The sequence below is a fragment of the Lepidochelys kempii genome, chromosome 14 (genome assembly GCF_965140265.1).
Source record: "Lepidochelys kempii isolate rLepKem1 chromosome 14, rLepKem1.hap2, whole genome shotgun sequence".
In the NCBI taxonomy this organism is placed as follows: Eukaryota; Metazoa; Chordata; order Testudines; family Cheloniidae; genus Lepidochelys; species Lepidochelys kempii.
The window spans coordinates 36,080,296-36,101,135 of record NC_133269.1 but is presented as its reverse complement, the minus strand read 5'-3'; the positions used below and the strand labels follow the sequence as shown (position 1 = coordinate 36,101,135).

The 20,840-nt window shown below is 52.6% G+C and overlaps 1 protein-coding gene across 1 annotated transcript; it reads left to right on the top strand.

The window, feature by feature from the left end:
* Positions 1-5,948: 5,948 nt before the first annotated feature.
* Positions 5,949-13,946, top strand: RACK1 (receptor for activated C kinase 1). The gene is made up of 8 exons (XM_073312218.1): positions 5,949-6,181; positions 7,971-8,142; positions 9,389-9,536; positions 10,373-10,468; positions 10,951-11,061; positions 12,120-12,260; positions 12,889-12,999; positions 13,813-13,946. The coding sequence occupies exons 1-8, from the start codon at positions 6,073-6,075 to the stop codon at positions 13,876-13,878; spliced, it is 954 nt and encodes a 317-aa protein (XP_073168319.1). The 5' UTR covers positions 5,949-6,072; the 3' UTR covers positions 13,879-13,946.
* The last annotated feature ends 6,894 nt before the right edge of the window (positions 13,947-20,840 follow it).

Below are 20,840 nucleotides of genomic sequence, written 5' to 3'. Positions count from 1 at the left end.
TATTAATGACATTGCACAAGGCACTGGTAAGATCTCATCTGGCATACTGTGTAGAGTTCTCGTCTCCCATGTTCCAGAAAGATTAATTTAAACTGCAATAGGTACAGAGAAGACCTAATAGGATAATCAGGGGAATGGAGACAGGGGTGCTGGAATGGGGGGACCAGGAGGCCACGGTCCCCTTACTTTTCACAGTGGGTGGGCCAGGCCCATCCACTTCTTAACATGAGCGTAGTTTGAGGGGCAGTGAGCTGCATTGCCCCGCCAAAATGCAAGCATCAGGCAGGCGCGGAGCAACGCAAGCAGGGGCTGCACTTCGCGACCCCTGCCTGCAGCACCAGCCTCTTCCCAGCCGGCCCCTCTCAGTGGCCCCACCTCTGCTCCTCCTCTTCCCCCCAGGGGCCCGTCCCCTGGCCAGGCCAGAAGGCAGAGCCAGCCTGCTGCCCAGGGAGTCCAGGCCGCTGTGGGGAGCCCTGGGCCCTCCATCTGCCCTGGGCGACGCGGTGTAATCGTGTGACAGAATACAGCTCTGCATTCACACCCTACACACTATTGTAATAATCTTTGTTCAAAGTATGACTTGTAAGTGAGGCTGCGAGTTTGTCACGGAAGTCACAGATTCCGTGACTTTCCAGGACCTTTGTGACTTCTGCAGCAGCCGGTGCAGCTGGCCCGGGGGCCGCCTGAGCAATTCAGGCAGCCCCTGGGCCAGCCACACCAGCCGCTGCTGGGGCAGTCTCGCTCCCCACTCCCCCCATCAGCAGCAGTAGGAGTTTTTGTCTGGGAGGGGACTCAGTGCTAGGGGTTGTCGCACAGGAGGGGGTGAGGGGCAGCGCTTACCTCAGGGGTGGGCTCCCCAGAAGCAGCGACATGTCCCTCGCTCCCTCAGCTCCTAGCTCCGTGCACTGCCTCCGCCTGCAGACACCGCCCCCGCAGCTCCCATTGGCTGCGGTTCCCGACAATGGGAGCTGCGGAGCCAGCGCTGGAGCGGGGGCAGCGCGCGGAGCTAGGAGCTGAGGGAGGGACGTGTCGCCACTTACGGGGAGCCACAAGGAGCCGGGTAGGGAGCCTGCCAGCCCCACCAACCCCAGCACCAGCAGGGGTTCTGGACTACTCCTGCCCAAGATTTAGTCAGGGGTATATAGTACAAGTCATGGACACGTCACAGGCTGCGAATTTTTGTTTACTGCCCGTGACCTGTTCATTACTTTTACTAAAAAAAACCCCTGTGACTAAAATGTAGCCTTACTTGTGAGGTATCATATGAAAACTCATAATTTTCTGGTCATTATTGTCCTGGTAATATATGTGTGGCAACTCTGTGTGTGTGAAGTGATAAGATCCCCCTATATGGTGTTGTTAACATGTGTTCAAAACCCCACAGTACTGTCCAAAGAGAAGGTGGCAAACAGGTCTGTCCTAAATGAAAGAACGTGTGCTCTGCTTCATTTGCATTTGAGCAATAAACAGAGTTATCAAGCAGAAGGGGAAAACAAAGGAAGTTCAAACAGGTGAAAAAAACAGCAGGGAACATTCTTCTACATAGACACTCTGGCTCCTGGTACTCTGTTTTTCAAGAGGGGGACTGAAGCTATGAAAAGAAGGGACAAACATCCCAAAACACTCCTCTGTCTCTCATCACATTCACTGCACCTGAAGAGACAAAGGAAGCATTTACTGGGAGAGGGAGTCCTGACCTAGATGGTTTGGTCAGTAAGGATGCTGAAAGCATGTGGTGAGAAACTTTGCTTGAATCTAATATAGTTTGTTAAGTTAGGCATTAGTAAGTGTTCTATCTTTATTTTTCTTTCATGCCTCATGACTTGTAGTCACTTAAAATCTCTCTTTGTGGTTAATAAACTTGTGTTATTGTTTTATCTAATACAGTGCACTCATGTTGAAGTGTCTGGGTACCTCCATTTGGGGTGACAATTTGTGTGCATATTATTGCCTTAAAGGAATAACGAACTCAAGCTATTTGCGTTGCCCAGGAGGGGAATAAAGGACTTTCATTTCTGGGGGAAGAGCCAGGACTGGGAGTGTGCTGGGGTCACCCTGCAGTATAACCAGGACTGGTAAGAGCCAAGGTGTGGCTGGCTGACCACAGCACTCATAGAGGCTTATTGGAGGCTGTTTGTGAGCAGTCCAGGCTAGAGGTTACAGCAGCAAGGCAGTTTAAAGGGCACACCAGGTTACAGGGCAGGGGTGACACTGGATTGTACCCTGGCATGTCACAAGTAGCTTGGTCTCATTCTAGTTTTGGGGGGGTAGAGGGGGTTCTGGTGGTATTTGGTGGTGGTAGCCTGTGTGATGCAGTTTCTCCATGATCTAGTGGTCCCTTCTGGCTCTAAACTCTTGCTCAGTGCCCATGGCAAAGCCACATCTGAATACTGGATAAGGACTGAGAAAGAACCTCCATGGAGATTACAGTAAGGTAGCGTTTCTCAAATGCGGCCACCAGGGCTTTTCTTGTGGCCACAGCCTCCTGGGCAGTGATTTGGGGGGATGGGGGGATGCGACAAAGCAGTAGCCCCCTCCCCAGGGCCACCAGCAGGGTCTGGGCCCTGCCCCCCCTCAAGTCACAAATGCCAGAGAAGCAGGCAGCCAGTGAGAGTTCCCCACCTTCCCAGGAGCAATGGGGCTCGGGCTTCTTGCTTCAGCCCTGGGGTGACAGACGGCAGGCTCCAGCTGTGAGGCTCCAGGCTCCGGCCATGCAGCGGCAGGCTCTGTCCCCCGGCCGCAGGGCTTCAAGCTCTGGCCATGGCCTCAACATGACCCCCATCACCCCTGGCTCCCACTGCCTCCTCTGGCTCTGGCCTGGTCCAGGACTCTGACAGTAAGGCTTCAGGCTCCGGCCCTGGGCTTCAGCCAAGTGGCAGAAGGCTCTGGCCCTGGACCACTGCCATGGGGCCCCAGGATTCAGGCGCCGGTCCCAGGCTCACCACCATCCCCATCGTTTCTGGCTCCTGATGCCTCCCCTGGCCCCCATGCATCCCCCCATCACCTCTGGCCCTGCTGCCTCCCTCCCCACCTCCCCAACCAGAGCTTACCTGGATTGCCAGGGCTGAGTAAGTCTGCTGTGAAAAGTGATGTTTGTTAATATCACCTTTCACAGCAAACTTAGTAGCAAGCTGGGAGGCTGTGAAAAGTGATATTAACAAACAGACAAATATCACTCTTCACAGCCACAGACGTACTAGCTAGTAAGTCTAAAAAAACAACAACAAAAAAGGACAAGAACATGCAAAGCATCTTATTTGTGTTTCTATTCTGTTTAGGTCCAGCAAAGAATAGAGACAACTGTACAATATTTTTATTACTGAGTCCTCAAAAAATACTCTTCATAAATACATTACAATGATTTGGGCATGGATATGTGCATATTTATTTGTTTTTCCTAAAATGAATTATTTTAGGAAAAATTGTCAGAGTGGCCACCAGCAAGAGGCCACCAAAAGATTTGTTGTGAGAGCCCCACTAGACCATATTCCCCTTTGTAAGCCAGGAACAGAAACAAAGAGGCCTAATTCTCACACAGCTGCTCTAACCACTAGTTCATTCTTCCTCCCACATCTGGGAATAGGAATTTGGGTGCTGACTCCTAGGCCTTCTGCTCTAACTAGTAAAACATCCTTCCTCTCAAAGTCAGGAATGGAACTCAGGAATCCTGCCGCCTAGTTCTGTCTTATTCACTGGACCATGTTGTCTTCTCGAGGCCACCAATAATACTGGCCATGACGGTCCACATCTAGAACCTCAAATCACAACTCCTTGCACTGGTAGAGAGTGGATAAGCCGCCTCGGATCAGAGCTGTGGCCAGATCCTTTATTCTGAGGCCAGATCCAAAATCAGATGGGAGTTCAGGCCAGATTTACAGAGGTATTTAAGCGTCTAAAGATTGCAGAGTCCTGCCTACCTCACATAGGGACATTTGAAATCCACGCAGACACAAGGATAGTCAATGGGAGTTCAGCCCCTAGCCTACGTAGGTGCTTTTGAAAATCCCAGTAGGCACCTACTTGCGCCTTTTGGCACCTTTGAAAATCTGGTCCTAAATTTTGAGTCTACTTGAGGTTATAGGTAGAGAGATCTTCATGCTGACCAGGCACTGTATAGACCCAGCACCTAATGGGCCATGAAAGATCAGAGAGCTGCTGGGGCATGTTGGTAAATTTCACAGGAAGCAGAGGGAATGTGGTCTGGGCAGAAGCACTCTGTGTAACCTTGAAAGCTTGTTTCTCTCACCACCAGATGTTGGTCCAGTAAAAGATATTACCTCACCCACCTTGTTCCTTCAACTTTTCATCTTGCATTTGCACATATAAAATTCCAAATGTTGACATAGCAACCCCCTGTATTTGCATGTTTCTTGTGTGCCTATGTCTCTCATCCCCCAAAATTTCACCTGGAAAACTCTGAATAAGCAGATGTTAAATCCTGAATTGCAAAAAACTCGTCACATTCAAAACCTTGAATATGAATGTATGTCACACTAAATTTGTGCCTATTACTTCCTACATTTTTTCATCTCAACCCTAAGGCTCTGATCAAATGCAGGGTTGTAGGCATATAAACTTCGAGATTTACCCATGTAAATTCACGGGAGTTGGTGTGAAGAATTGGGTGTTCAGGTGTTAAAGAAGGCTAATTTGTAGGGGGTGTACATAATTCAGTGGTTCATGCATGAAATTCAGGGGTTCACCTTTGCTAATTGCTGGTGTTAATATGAGCAAAATTTGCTAGTTCATGGGTATAAATTCACAGGGTCTCTTATGCTAATTTGTGTGGTTGTCAGTGCAATTTAAAAGTGACTGTTCATAGAAATTCTGGGGTTCAAGTTGCAAATTCAGGAGTTCATCTATACCAATTGGGGGAGGGGGCAATGCAAATTTGGAAGTTTATGTATGAAAATACAGAGGGGGTTATATGCACATTCCAGGATTTCTGCATGCAGATTCAAGGGTTCACCTGTCCCAATTTGCGCAGTGTGGAAATTTGGGGCGGGGGAAGTTAGCCCAGCCAGTTCCTAGGTTCCCCTATGCAAACATGGGAAAGGTGCACGCCAAATAAATACATAAACAAATAAATCCAAAGTAGGGGTTGTGCATTCATGCTGGTATTAAGGATCACATGTGCCAGTTTGGGTGGGGTGCAAATTCTGAATTTTCCACGGGTCATATGGGGGATTCTACACAAGCAAACGTGGTGGACTTTTACGTGCAGATCCCGTTTTTCCAGACCGTGGGGATCCCTGGTGCTTAGACTCCGCATCATTAAAGACGCGCTGCATTGAGAGCCCAGCTCCCTAGCCCAGCCACGTGCCAGCCGCTCCCTTTCTGCGGCTGCCCTTAGACCTGCCCAGCCGGGTAGCCCCGCCACGCAAACAGGCTGTATCTGGGCCCCGCCAGCCGCAGCGCCACCCTGCGGGCCCGGACTGTACTTGTCTCTTCAGGGGCTAGACTGACTGCCCGTTCTCTGTACTGCACAGATAGGAGAGGGTTGTACGGAAAGCACAGACATGGCCGCCTCCAGGTTGTATTCCCCCCCCTAAAGCCGCCGCCATTGCCACGTTGCGTCTGTATTTCCAGCACGGAAGAACATACGGGCATTTCCCATGGGGGTCGCCATGATACGTTCCGTATACAGGCCGCCATATTGTGCTCATACGGGTACCAACCTGAGGCGCCGCCGTATTGGATGCCTTTGAGGAATATGAGGATTTCTCAGAAATGTCGCCATTTAGGGGCCTGTACAGACGTCACCATATTGGATTCGTCTGATGCACATGAGCTTTCATCATAGACGCCACCATATTGGATCCATTGGGACCACGTAGCCACCAAGTTGAATACCTACACGGGCGCCGCCATATTGCGACCCTCTCCTGCCGGCGGCCATATTGACGTACAGCCGCGCAGAGGGAAGGCTATTTCCGCTTCCGGGTGACGTCAGCGCTTCCTTTCTCTTTGGGCCGCTAGCTGAGCGAGAGGACGGGACGGGTTGGGCCCGCCGCCGAATCCGCCTCCATCCTCCTTCCCCGCTCGAGCTGAGCCCCCCGCGCCGCCGCCGCCATGACGGAACAGATGACCCTGCGCGGTACCCTTAAGGGCCACAACGGCTGGGTGACCCAGATCGCCACCACCCCGCAGTTCCCGGACATGATACTGTCCGCCTCGCGCGGTGAGCGCCGTGGGCCAGACCAACCGCCGCGGGGTGGGGTGCGGGGGGGGGCGAAACCATCTTATAGTTGAGGGGCCGCATTGTCAGGCTGCGCTCGCGGGGGTGGGGGGCGCGGAATGGAACCGATTCACCCACGATGGGGGGCGCGGTGGGAGGTTCTATCTCTCCAAGTGCGGGGGGGGGGGGGATGGGTGAGACCATCTGGAAGTCACCCGGAGCGGGAGGTTTGTCACTGCAGAGGGGAGGACATGGGAAGAAGATCCCATCTCGCTGGAGGAAAGGGGGGGGTCATGGGGAGACCAGCTCTCACTCGTGGGGGCAGGCAAGGGAGGGACCATCTCAGCCATGGAAGGGGGGGGGAATCGAGTCTAGGGGAGGGAGGCGAAGTCAGTGTCATCCCGGGGGGGGGGGCACAGACTTGTGTACCTGAGGAGGAGGGGCAGGGCAGGGGGGTCCAGATATGGGGGGGGGGTGAATAACAGTGAATTACTCCCCCCCTCACAGCCTAACTCCTTGGGTGGGGAGGTGGCAGTGAGGACTCTGGTCTGGGGCTCCGGGCACCTGGGTTCAATTCCTGGCTCTGGCTCCTATTTCCCTTCTCCTTCCCCCCAGCCAGGTGACACCACCTGTCTGTCCCAGGGCACTTCCCACCTGGGGCTCTCTGAGTGCTTCTCGATCTTGGGGGGGGCCTCTTGTCCCATTGTTATATATGGCTCCTTGTGATCCTCTGCAAATCAGGGCTGTGGCCCACCTCGGTTTTCCTGTCAGAGATGGAGGCGCTTACTCCATCTCGTGGGGATGACTGAGAGCATAGAACCCAGTGAGAGGCCCTTGGGTACCACGGAGATGGGGGGGGCTGGTGTATAAGGGCCTTAGATAGATACACTGGAGGGGACCCGCTGCAGGGGGCCAGGAAGAGGTTTTAGGCCTAAATACCATAGCCCAGGGGTTAACTCAGTAGAATGGATGGAGGGGCATACCCATGATGCGGCCACAGGGGCAACATTGGGGCTTTGCAAGCCCAACCCCCCTCCGCCTTGAGCTGCCACAGGCAGTAATGACACAGTTTGTTGGCAGCTCAGCTCAGGCACATTTCCCCCTGCTTTGCGTATGGGTCCCTGGGAGCATCCCTGTCAAAGCATCAATATCCACCTCCGGTTCCGCCACTGGGCTGCTCGATGCCTCCTTTTCCCAGCCCTGATGATTAGACTTGGCTCGTCCACTGACCCTTTCCGGGGTCTGATGACATGTCCTGCAATGATGAGGGGATGCCGGGAAGGAGCATGAGTGGAGCCCTTGGCTGTGAGAGGCAGGGCTGGGCTCAAGGGAAGCCTGTGGCTATAAAAATAGAGGGGGGCGGGGGTGATTGGCTGGTGCAGGGTGGGATATGAGATCTTTTCCTCTCTAGGGGGTGCCGGCTTCAATGCTGTCCCAGGTTGGGGGACTGGCTGGTTCAGGGATGTGGGATCTTTCTCCTCTAGTTGACGTTGATCTGCTCATAAATGCAGATACAAGGAATGGGATACAGGACCTATCTACTCTAGGGGCACTGGCTCCAGTCGGGCCCCAGGTTAGGGGGTGACTGGCTGTGGGGGGGATGAAGTGGGATACAAGGCCTTTCTCTTAGCAGCACCAGTTTGGATTTAGCCCCAGGCTGTGGGAACTGGTGGGGAATAGGCTGTGGTGTATTTGGCTCTGGGCTCGGGCCACAGAGGCCGGTCTCCTGGGAGGAAATGCCTGTTGGGGAGGTGACTGGCTGACTTGGACTCTCCCTGCTCCCTACACGCAGACAAAACCATCATCATGTGGAAGCTGACGCGGGATGAGACCAACTACGGGATCCCCCAGCGCGCCCTGCGTGGCCACTCGCACTTCGTTAGCGATGTGGTCATCTCCTCAGACGGGCAGTTCGCCCTCTCTGGCTCCTGGGACAGCACCCTGCGGCTCTGGGACCTCACCACGTGAGTGACACCGTGGCCATCAGATGGGCACCCTTCGCAGAGCTAGCATCTGTGCGGAGGAGGGTGGGAGCGCAAAGGGGAGAGGATCCCATGGGTGGCAGAGTCAGTCGGGCTCTTCTCAGCCACGTGTTCTGTCTGCCCTGCCCATGGCAGCTCCCCCTAGTGGGGAGGGGCTGGTGTGCCAGGGAGGGGAACTGGCTGCCCACCCCAGAGTCCCTTGGCTTGTTAGGTTTCAGAGTAGCAGCCATGTTAGTCTGTATTCGCAAAAAGAAAAGGAGTACTTGTGGCACCTTAGAGACTAACAAATTTATTTGAGCATAAGCTTTACAGATCACTTCATCGGAGCTCACGAAAGCTTGTGCTCAAATAAATTTTAGTCTCTAAGGTGCCATAAGTGCTCCTTGGTTTGTTGTAGCTACCCTTAGTGGTGCCCTAGGGTAGTGTTTCTGTAATGGGCAGTTACAACCCCCAGGAGGGGTCATGGAAGGCAATTGGGGGGTGGGGTCATGAGGCATTGAAATTCACAACTTAAAGCAAAACCAAATATTGCTCCCCTACACACCTTTCCCCTTCCAAGTCAAGTGTTCTCTGTCGATGTCTGGAAACACCCCAGTCATGTATACAGGCTTAGTGGTGTCGACCCTTTATTTATTCGTTCATATTCAATGTCAGGAGGGCTGCAGGTGTTTGACATCAGATCGGGGTCTTACACTGCTGCAGAAGCTGCTGCAGGGAAATGAGGAGTCCAGGTTCTAAGATCACGAATGGGGAGGAGATTTCCTGCTGGGGGCTGGATTGGCTCTACCCAGCGGCAAGACACTCCTGCTTCCAACTGTTGGGGCATCAGGGTTTTCTGAGGTGCCCCCCTCTCCTCCCAGTCCCAATGATTAGACCTGACATGTCTGCTGACCCCCCAGGGGTGTGAAGACATGTCCTGCAATTATGATGGGACAGAGGGAGAGATGGGGAGGTGTTGCGCTCTCCTTTGGCTTTTTTCCCTCCTGTCGCCCTGAAAGAGACACATTATTCATGATCCTTCGTTCCGTTTAACAGCCTGCCTGGATCTTCCTCTGATCCATCCCTTTGCATCTGGCTGAGCTACCTCCGCAGCTGCTGGGTCCTGGGTTCCCCTTCATGCTTAACGTCCCGGCTGCTTTCTGTCCCTGGTGTGTGCTTATGACTCAGTGGGATGCAAGGGGAGGTTCCCATAGCCAGGCTGGGGGTAACTTAGTCTCTTCCCTTGCAGAGGTACCACCACCCGCCGCTTTGTGGGCCACACCAAGGACGTGCTGAGCGTGGCCTTCTCGTCCGACAATCGCCAGATCGTCTCGGGCTCCCGAGACAAAACCATCAAGCTCTGGAACACACTGGGCGTCTGCAAGTACACAGTGCAGGTGAGGCATAGGACGGGGCTGCTGAGCCAGGGGGTGGGTCAGACATTGCTCTAGTCCCCGCTTGCCTCCCTGAGTCAGGGATAGAACCCAGGAGTCCTGATTCTCTGTCCTGTGCCCCTCACTGTTTCTCTTCAGATTTGGTGATGGTAACAACCTGCTTGCATTCTGAATGTGAGCCTACTCGCCTGCCGCTCTGGTGGTGATGTGGGGGCGGGGGGAGGGCCTCTGAAGTCTTGCAGGGCAGGGGGTGGTTGGCAAACAGGTGGCTAAGAAGTGCTGGGGGATGGGATCTGGGGCTTTTCCTCTCTGCAGAAGGGGAGGATTTATATGGCCTTGGTGGAGAAGATGGCCCCTGGGTCTTCGGGGAAACCCCTCTGAGTTAAGCTGGATTTGGAAGCATCTCTGCAATTGCCTCGTGTGTCCCCTGCTGGGAACTGGTCCTGCTCCCAGCTGTCAAGAATCCAGGGCTCTCTGCTGCCCTCCCATTCCCAATGATTAGATCTGACACGTCTGCTGACCCCTCGGGGCCTGACGACATGTCCTGCAATTATGATGGGATGCAGGGAGGGCTGGCAAAGCCCTGGAAGGCCAGGGGTTTGGGCAGCAGCTCACATGAGGAGTCAGCAGAGTCTTGGATGGTGGGGAACGGTGAGGGGCGGTGAGCCTAGAACAGGTTGGGTAGAGCCCTCCAGGGTCTAGGGAGATGGGTGGGCAGTGGACATCAGAGCTCCGGGTAGAGTGGGAGATACCTGCTCTCCAATCTCTCTCCTTGTTCTGACCTCAATGCCGTTCTGACTCCCCTGAATCACCTGCCTTCCCCCCCTTTCTCTCCCCAGGACGAGAGCCACTCGGAGTGGGTGTCCTGCGTCCGCTTCTCCCCCAACAGCAGCAACCCCATCATAGTCTCCTGCGGCTGGGACAAGCTGGTGAAGGTGGGTTTGAGGCTGTGGTGTGCTGCAGAGGTTTGGCTCTTCATGCAGGGAAGGGCATGGACCATCGATGGGGTCTCGGCCTGGGCTGCGATCGTTTATGTTCCCACTCCCAGTGGTGCTGGGTTGGAGCATCTGAGCAGACATCTGGGAATTCGCATTGTCCCGCAACTGCTCGGTTGCCCTGGGGTCAGGGGATAGACTGGGGGTGGATGATCTCTTGGTTGCTTTTGGGTGGTGGAGGGGGCATTTCAGCACTAGGGATTCGTGTCTCGTCTCCGCGGCCTGCTGTCCTGTCCTTAAGACGCTGGCATCCTACCCTGTGGGTGGGTTGGTCTCCAAAGAAGCAGGCGCTCCATTGCTGGGCTGCTGAGGGCCGTAAAAAGTGACGGGAAGGGGGGATTTCGGCTGCAGGGGGTCGGTGGTCTGGGAGATTCTCGAGCTCAGACTGGGTGATCACGTGGTACTCTTCTCCCGCCCCTCAGGTGTGGAACTTGGCCAACTGCAAGCTGAAGACCAACCACATTGGGCACACCGGCTACCTGAACACTGTGACAGTCTCTCCCGACGGCTCCCTCTGTGCCTCCGGCGGCAAGGTCCGTTCCCAGCCCGGTTCAAGTGAGGATCCAGGACTGGGAGGCACGGGTGGGATGGACAGTGGGACTGGATCGAGGTCCCTGTCCTCCTTGGGTTCTGTTGGCCTTGAGGGGTCATAGATCTCAGCTGAGCTACCCCCCACCTGGAGGCTGGGGGATGTTGTCTGTCTGTCTCTCTCTTGGCCTGTGGGAGCGGGGCTGAGCTGTGATGAAATCCGCTGAGTTTCTGATTGCGTCTGCGTGCGGAAACCCAGAGGCTGTTTCTGAGCTGCCCCCGTCCAGCTCTCCCTGGGCTGACGGGGATTCACTCCAGCTCAACTGGATTCTAGTGGTTGGGCAGCCGCTGTGCTGAGTTGGCTGCTTCCTTGTGCTCCTCTCTCTTTATGTGCCTGTCGTCTCTTGCCTTCCACTGATGTTATGAGCTTTTGGGGGACAGAGAGCTCCCTTGTCATTCATAGCAGCATCCTCTGTGCCCGCACAGACAGAGACACGCTATTGATCCCTTCACCATGCTGCTGCTAAACTCCCCTTGACTCCCTGACCAATATTGGCTCCAACTCCAGTTTCTTGCAACCACCATCAAAGCTCTGTGTGATCAACCACCCTGATCCTGCCTGTTCCCCTTCACCGCTGCTTCCAATCTCATTCTACCTGTCACAGTCTCACAAAGCCACCGGACAGCCACTCTGAGCCCCCTGCCCAAGTCCTCATGGCCCCATCTCTGCCTAAGGGGAACTTTGCCCCATCTCTGCCTAAGGGGAACTTTGTTGGTTTTGAATCTGAGAAGTTTGTTACTCCCTTTCCCCTCATCTCTGAGTCTCTCAGTACAGGGCCTGTCCTTGGGCATCAGGGAAGTATATAGCAGGCAATAACAAATATTAGTTACCCTTTTTCTCGGTGCTATCCTGCAGCAGGGAGTGCCACTGGTTAAAGGTTTGCTGCCTGACCCCCGAGGTGCGTCATTTCCGTGATACAAGTTGCAGGCTGCTGGCTGGTTGGTTATGGGGTGGGTGTGGGAGAGGGACTCTTTCTCCGTCTGAAGCTCTCTCTTCCCCCAGGACGGCCAGGCCATGCTGTGGGACCTGAACGAGGGGAAGCACCTGTACACGCTGGACGGCGGTGACATCATCAACGCCCTGTGCTTCAGCCCCAACCGCTACTGGCTCTGTGCTGCCACCGGGCCCAGCATCAAGATCTGGGTGAGCGGGCGCCCCCTGGTGGGCAGGGATGGGCCTTTCAGGGGACTTCACCCCCCTTTTATACAGAGTGTACAGCCTGGGGTTTCTAGGGGCCACTCCCCTATCTCCCGTGACTCCTTTCCGTAAAGCACAGAGATTCATTCTCTGTCTCCTTTCTATAGGGAGTAGGGACTGGGTGCGTGTAGAGGGCACACCTCTGGGAGTCGTGTCTGGTGTGCTTCCTTTATATAGGGAACAGGGCTTATGCTTTTCTATAGGGAATACCCAGACAGTTGCCTTCCTTGCCTGTTTGTGTAGCCCCCTGGTATGTGGGGCGAGGCCGTGCTCTGATACCTTGGGGTCTGGAGCCCCCAGGAGATGTGGGGTGAGGCCATGCTGTGGGGTTTGTGCGTCTGGAGCCCCACAGGGGCTGTGAAGGCCGAGAGGCCATGCTGTGATGAAACGTCATGCCGACTGACTGCATCTCCGTGCTGAAACCCAGAGGCTGTTTCTGAGCTAGCTCCCAGCACCTGCCCTGATGTGGGCACAGTGGGGAAGGGGTGCCATGGCCCTCCTGGGGCGGGGGGGTCCTGGGTCAGTGAGTCCCAGCAGGGGTCCTTTCTCTGACCTTCTCCCCTCTCCCCTGCAGGACCTGGAGGGGAAAATCATCGTGGACGAGCTGAAGCAGGAGGTGATCAGCACCAGCAGCAAAGCCGAGCCGCCGCAGTGCACCTCGCTGGCCTGGTCTGCGGATGGACAGGTAATGGCCCTTTAACATCCCACCTCCCTCACCCAGGGGGAGGGGTTGGGAACTCCGTGCCAGGGCAGAATCTTAAAGGGCCGGGGCCAATATTTCAGTGGGGGTGGAGGTGCCTTATGGATCCTCACCACTGGCCCCACAGAGCGGAGGCAGCCAAGGGACGTGCTCTTGGCTCAGCCTATGGGAAGGTGGTCCTGTGAGCCACTCCCCTTCTCACACCCCATGGGAGGGCAGATGTGCCCATGAGTACCTGAGCCCCTCCTTGCACTGACAACAGCCCTGATACCTCCCAGGGCCTGGCCTTCGTCCTCCTCCCTGCCAGAAGACCTGAGCCCTCTCTGCCTCTGTCCCTGCCACCATCCCAATCCTTCCCGTGGTCCATCCACTCCAGCCCCCTGTCCAGCATGGAGCCCAGCCCCTCCCAGCCGCCAACCTTCTCCTAGCAAGAGATTGAGCCCCTCCAACATCACCCCTTTCTTGTCTCCACCCGCCTCCCTATCCTCCAGCTTTGCTGCTCCTCCCCCCTGCAAGAGACCTGAGCCCTTGCCTTCAGCCCCTCCCAGCCTCCACACCCGCCAGCTTCCTGGCCCTTCCCAGAGCGCCATGTCGCTGATGGGCTGAGGCCCAGCCCTTTCTCCCTGCCCCCTAACAAACCCTGTCGCCACTTTCCCGGCTGGGCACTGCCATCAGGCGAGGGAGCTTGAGCCCCTCCCAGACGCGGGCCCTCAGTTTGGCTGTTCTCCTGGGGGCTGATCTGTCCCCAGGCCAGCTGTAGCTACCCCGTTACTGACCCACTTTTTCTCTCCTCCCCAGACCCTGTTTGCTGGGTACACAGATAACCTGGTCCGCGTCTGGCAGGTCACCATTGGGACCAGATGAGAGCCCGCCCGCAGGACGCAGCCTACCTTTGTGTAAAAATATTGAATAAAAAGTACATTTTGGAGGTTGGGGATTGTTTGGGTGTCATCTTTGCCATACGGGGCCTGTCTATGGCAGCTTGAACTTTCAAGGAAGCATGGCCCAGTGCCTATGGATCTAGCCCCAGGTTCAGGTCCTTGGGTCAAATCCTTGCTCTGCCAGAGATCTGGAGCAAGTCCTGTAGGCCTGGATTTGTAAAGGTATTTAGCCTGCGTTGCATTCGGTATTGTGAAGCCGAAGGGTAGAGGGTTTTCAGGCATCTAAAAATTGCAACTACACACCTGGCATGGGCAGTGCCAACGGAAGCTCATGCCTCCAGAGGGGTGGGGGCAGCGGCGGTTTAGGGGGCCCTTGAGAAAAATCTCCCTCTGCCACAGCCCCAGGACTGGAGGAGCACAGTTTTTCCCGTCTCGGAGCTGTGGGGGGTGGCCTCAGCAGGAAGAGGCAGACTTGGGGTCTCCAGGAATTAAAAATGAGTCTTTAATTCCCAGAAGCTGGGAATGAACGACAGGGGATGGATCACTTGATGATCACCTGCTCTGTTCATTCCCTCTGGGGCACCTGGAACTGGCCACTGTCGGGAGACAGGATACTGGGCCAGATGGACCATTGGTCTGACCCAGTCTGGCCGTTCTTTCGTTTTAATGAAAGATTCTGTGCTGTGATGAAATCTCCAGGAATCCGTCCAACCAAAACTGGGAACCCTCCACCTGGTGGGATTTTCAAGTGTCGGAGTCCTGCTGCTTTCACAGGGAGGGAGGTGCTCTTGCACTTTTGAAAATCACAGCAGCTGCCCAACTTCTCAAAATCTGGTGCCAAGTGACTTCGAGGGCCATGTCCCGTTTTCAGAACGACTTTGGCATTGGGGAACCTATGTCTCATTGATGTTCAATGGGATGATCTGGGCCCCCAATTACTCTTGAGAACGGAATTTAGCCATCTAAGCTACCTTAGGGCTTGAGTGCTAAGTGGAGCAGTCTGGGACTTAGCCTCAGTCTCTGTTCCCCCGTGGGGGGCAAACAGCTCAGCCTGGCCTCCCTGAGGTGTTGGGAGGATCAAGGTGTTAAAAGATGAGGTGCTCAGGTGTTTATGTAATGGGGTGACCTATACATACTTTTGCTTGATAGGCTGTGGCTAATGGGTGAGCCCCACTTCACATCAGTGCAGTGTGTCTACATTAGAGTTGTGCTCTGATGTAATCCTGCCTCGTGCCTAGAGATCTCTTAGGTTCCTTCTACCCCTGTGATTGATGTAGCCGGGTGCACTGGTACAAATCAAGCCATGTGGCTTAGCGGGTAGATGGGACATGAGGCCTCTGTTCCAATCCTCCCATTTTCCCCTTCTCTGCCTCACTTTCTCCTCCCATCCTTTGTAAGATCTCTGGGGCGAGGGCTGATCTGGACATAGTGCCCATTAGTACAACTTGTGCTTTTCAGGCCCTAATGTAAACTAGGTTTAAACTGATCCAACTTTAAGTGCAATTTCGGTGTGTAATCAAGTCCTTACTATGGGTCTGTGAAGTGTGTCGCACAAGGGGGCCCCAGTCCTGGGTTGTAATACAAGTGATAAATAAATACAGGCAGAGTTAGATCCATCCAGGCCAAGCCAGCGAGAGTGAAATTCACCCATGACTCAAAGACCAGAAAGGACCATAGAGCAACTGATGTGGCCACCTGTGTACCACAGGTTAGAGAATTTCATCCAGACCCCACTCTGTTGAACACAAAGACTTAAAATAAATATGCCAGGTTTCAGGAGCCTAAACTGTTCTGTGCTATGAACCAGGAACAGGAGGGACTTGTATTAATTTAGATGGTGTATTTGGGCTAAAGGGGTTAATGTAAGCCAGTTGTTTTCCAACATTAAATGATAGATACAGGGGCTGTGGTGATCTCTCTTATTGGACCAACTTTGCTAAATGAAAGAGACAAGCTTTCGAGCCGCACCTAGCTCTTCTGCAGGGCTGGGAGACTCCCAGCATCACAGCTAAATACAAGGTGGAGCAGATTGTTTAGCATGAGTAGTTAACATGTTGTAAGGGACCAAAGCATGGATTTAATAAAGACACTGGATTTAGGATGTATTACAGCGGTGGCTCTCAACCTTTCCAGCCTACTGTCCCCATTTCAGGAGTCTGATTTGTCTTGCCTACCCCCAAGTTTCACCTCACTTAAAAATGACTTGCTCACAAAATCAGATGAACATTCAAGAATCACAGCCATGCTATTATGCAGTTTTTCAGTATTTCTCATTTTTACCATACAATAAAATTAATCAATTTGGAATATAAACGTGTTTACATTTCAGTGTATAGTCTGTAGAACAGTATAAACAAGTCAGTGTCTGTATGAAATTTTAGTTTGTCCTGACTTTGCTAGTCAGGCTACAACTATCTAGATGTGTCGATGTGCCCCCTGGAAGACCTCTGCAAACCCCCAGGAGTATGTGTACTTCTGCTTGAGAACTACTGTATTACAGCAGTGTGTAATCCACTAATCCCCTTTGTGTCCTAAGACTGGAGGGGTATTAATGGGCCATTTCACCTTGAATGGTGCTTTAGAATGTGTGTTAACTACTTATGCTAACAATCTATTCCACCTTGTGTTCAGGGCTGGAAAAGGGAGTACCTTTTCCAGACCTGAAGAATAGCTCAGTGTAAGATGGAAAGCATGTCTCTCTCTCTCTCTCACCTGCCAAAGGTGAGCCCATAAAAGATATTACCTCACTCACTTTGTAATCCCTGAGACCAGTTTGGCGGTAACAACACTGCAACTATGAAATAGTTAAACAAGGTCTGGGATGTGGTATGCAGAGACCAACCTGCTTAGCACCGTGTCAAATACACCATTAAAAATCCTTTTAACCTTTTATTAAAGAGACAGAAAATGAAGGAAAACTAGTTAAAGCAGCTGAAAGGTAAAATATTGAACAAGGTTTTCATTTTAACCACTCCCTTGTATGACCACATCTTAGATGGTATCAAATATGGTCATAACAGGGCACAAGAGAAGTTAGGGGAATCAGGATGGAGCTGTTGCGGTTAAACGTCCAATCCTGTTTCCAAAGGAGACAAAACAAGACAGGCACACGCAAAGGGAGAGGAAAGGGCAGCAAACACAGCTGCTGGGGCTGGGGCTGACTTTCACTTGCAACCTCACAGACACGGCCCAGAATCCGATCAGCCCCTCTGAGACCTGGCAAACTTGTATCAGCACTGGACTGGGTAGGGCATTGCTTTAAGCAGCCTGTCTGCTCCCAGCATGAATCATTGTAAGGTCTGATTGCTGCAAGGGGGGGGTTGTTGTGTGAACACAAGGGGTTACATATTGGGATGGCTATTCAGAGCCTGTCTGCAGGCAGGCAGGAAAGCAAACCAGAGCTGCAGCCAGCCTCTCTACCAACACTTGAGGGACAATGCTAGAACTATTCACCTTGATGTCCCCCCTACTGAGTGCTTGGGACCAGTTTGTTCAGAAGGGGAGCCCTGTTTGTAACCGCAGGAGAATCAGAAGCCTGGAAACCTGAGCCAAAGGCCCTTGGAGGAATGAAAAGAGGCACTCTTGAGAAATGAGGGGGCTGGTGGGTGCTGCTACTGAGCAGCTGGTCTCCCCCTCCCAGCCAGAGATCCCAGATGGCTGGAGTAAACAGGGTCCTGCCTAGCAGCTCTGCCAAGGGCTGGCAAGCATCTAGGTAATATAACCACAGGAGGGTTTTAAAAGCCTTGATTTTTTTCCTCTTATGCTCTGCTCTCTTCCGGCTGGGGGAAGCAAACCCTACATTCGTCACAGCATTTACTACTGGTCAAAACGCCCAAAACAGGAAGCGCAGCTGGCGTACAGGGTGCTGTAGCCCAGGGATCCAGGCTAGGAGTGGTAGAAATAAAGTTTAAGGGCAGAAGGTGCCACCCGATGCGGCTGATCCTGAATCACAGGCTACCGCCACCGGCCCGCTCAGCCCAACACCTGGAACAAGACCACAGTATTACATCCTGCAGGAGACTAGACTATTACGTGCCACAGGCAGGGACCAGGAGGGACCAAGGTGCATTTGTGCCTATGGACCCCACAATGGCAGGGAAGTGATTAAGTGAGATATACCCAGGTAATCCTGACAAGCGACCCACACCCACCTGCTGCACACAAAAGTGAAAAACCTCCCCAAGATCACTGCTAAGCTGCCCTGGGGGGCAAATTCCTTCCTCACCCCACATGTGGCAATCGGTGAGACCCCAGGCATGTGCGCAAGAACCAGCCAGCCAAGCACCTGAGAGAGCAAGAATGGCTGGTGCCATCTCAGCACCCTGGCCCACCCACCTCCCTCTAATTGTCCCATTCCAGCCGTGGTCACCCCTGATGCTTCAGAGGAAAGAGATTTGAAAAGCCCTCCCAGAAGACCTTGGGGAGGGTGCAGAGGAGAAATCCTTTCCTGACCACTGCCAGGTGAAACCCTGAAGCATGAGGATTCCATCCCAGGGAGGTAAAGGCATGAGGCCAACACCGGTGGGAGTGCCCTCAGAGAGGCAGAGGAGGGTCAGGGAGGCAGCTAGCTCTGCGGCTGGGACAACAGCTCTTGACTTCTTCTCTGATGGAAGGGCTGGTTCAGGAAAGTACTTGAGCAAAATGTAAGATAACCACATGCTTCGATCTCATTGCTGTCAGGATGTGAGCAAATGTTTAAGCACTTTCCTGCATCGAGGACTCCCCTGGGGAGAGAGCTGGGGTAGCTGGGCAAAGAGACAACTTTGGTCATCACAGAAGGGACATGAAGAGCAAAGGGTTAACACCAGAGCTGGGTTCGTATTTTTCACAGGACGACTTTGGTATACAATGGCTTCCTTCTGTGGTTCCCCCCCCCATCACTTTTTTGGGTTTTTTCCATTATTCAGTTAAAAATATTTGTCCCCCAAACACAATTGAAAAATGGGTTTTTCCACTGAATGAAAAAAATTGTTGACCAACCCCCCTGCCCTCCTTTGTTTTTGTTAAATCAGTGGCTCTCAAGCTTTCCTGACCACTATACCCCTTTCAGGAGGCTGGTTTATCTTGTGTACCTCAAGTTACACCTCACTTAAAACAACTTGCTTACAAAATCAGATATAAAAATACAAAAGTGTTACAGCCACACGATGACTGAAAAATTGCTCCCTTTCTCATTGTTACCCTATAATTATAAATCAATTGGAATATAAATATGGTGCTTACAATTCAGTGTATAGTCTGTAGAACAGTATAAACAACTCAGTGTCTGTCTGAAATTTTAGTTCGTCCTGACTTTGCTAGTGCTTTTTATGTAGCCTGTTGTAAAACTAGGCAAAGATCTAGAGGAGTTGATGTACCCCCTGGAACACCTCTGCATACCCCCAGGGGTACATATACCCTTGGTTGAGAACCTCTGTGTTAAATGTTAAATATCTTCATAAGTAATTCAGGGCAGATCATTTCATTTTAAAATTTGGGTCCATTTCATTGAAGGATTGGAGGGGACGGATTCAGAGAAGGGCAATGAGGCTCATATGGTGTCCTGAAAACTCTCCCGTGATGAGAGACTGAAAAGACATAGCTTTAGAAAAGAGACATGATGAGAGTCTATACAATATGGGACTGGTTAGAGGAAGGAGAGCAGGAATTTCTGTTCTCTCTGTCTCACCAGACAAGAGCAAAGGAGGCATTCAATGAAAACGAAAGGTGGCCAGTGAACAACGGATAAAAAGGACACACTTTTTCCACACCACGTGGGATTAGACTATGTAATTTGTTACCACGGGGAGTGGTTGAAGCCAAGAATTCAGCAAGATTTTTTTAAAAGGGAGTGGCTATTTATGCAGATAACTTGAATATTCAGAGTTAGAACAGCTAATGCTCACTTCCACCTTAATTGAATTGGCTCGTTAGCACTAACCCCCTCACTTGGTAAGGCAACTCCCATCTTTTCATGTGCTAGAATATATATCCTGCTTACTGTATTTTTCACTCCATGCATCTGATGAAGTGCGTTTTAGCCCACGAAAGCTTATGCCCAAATAAATTTGTCAGGCTCTAAGGTGCCACAAGGACTCCTCATTGTTTTTGCTGATACGGACTAACACGGCTACCACTCTAAAATGCTGGAAGAGAGACTACAGGCCTTAAACCAATCTCTAATTACTACAGAAAGACTGATGGCAGGGGGCTGATTACCCCACGACAAATGTGGACATCTTTGTGATACTGTTATGAACGATCTGTAGGACTCTGTACCTACTCACTTTTATTGCTACCCTTTGAAGGGAAAGAGTTCACCTTCTCCCTAGGACAGCGGTTCTCAAACTTCATTGCACTGCAACCCCCTTCTGACAACAAAAATTACTATACAACCCCACGAGGGGGGACTGAAGCCTGAGCCTGCCCCAGCTGCGCCGCCCCAGGAGAGTGCGGAAAACTCAGTGACCAAACATCAACTGCTAAAGCAAGTTCCTTCCCTCCCAGAGCAAAAAACCCGTAGCTGGAGAACAAAGACAGGAGATACAAGACTGTTCCCAGAAGCAACGTTAAGACACAGACTGGAGGGACAAGAGAGAACCTGGATCTACAGGAGCATCTTGGTCCAAGGTTCCCACCAGTATGAATTGTCTTAAGCTTCCCTTGCCCAGGCTAACCTTAGGACCTGCTGATGCTGTATTCCAGGTGACTAATAAAAATCCCTTCTCCTCACAGCAGATCCTCAATGTTGACATTGCTTGCCTGGGGCTCTGATCTCAGCTGGACTTGCTGCTGAGAGCCACCGTGAGAAACACTGATTGCTGGAGCTTGAAGACTCAGCCCAAAAGCTGTGGAGGCTGCATGGCCTGCCCTGGTGGATGAGTTTGACCCCTGGGGATCTGGCGCACTAGAGGGTTCCTGCTGCGCTAAGTTAAGGGCCAGGGTATAGCCCAAGCCTTGTAAATC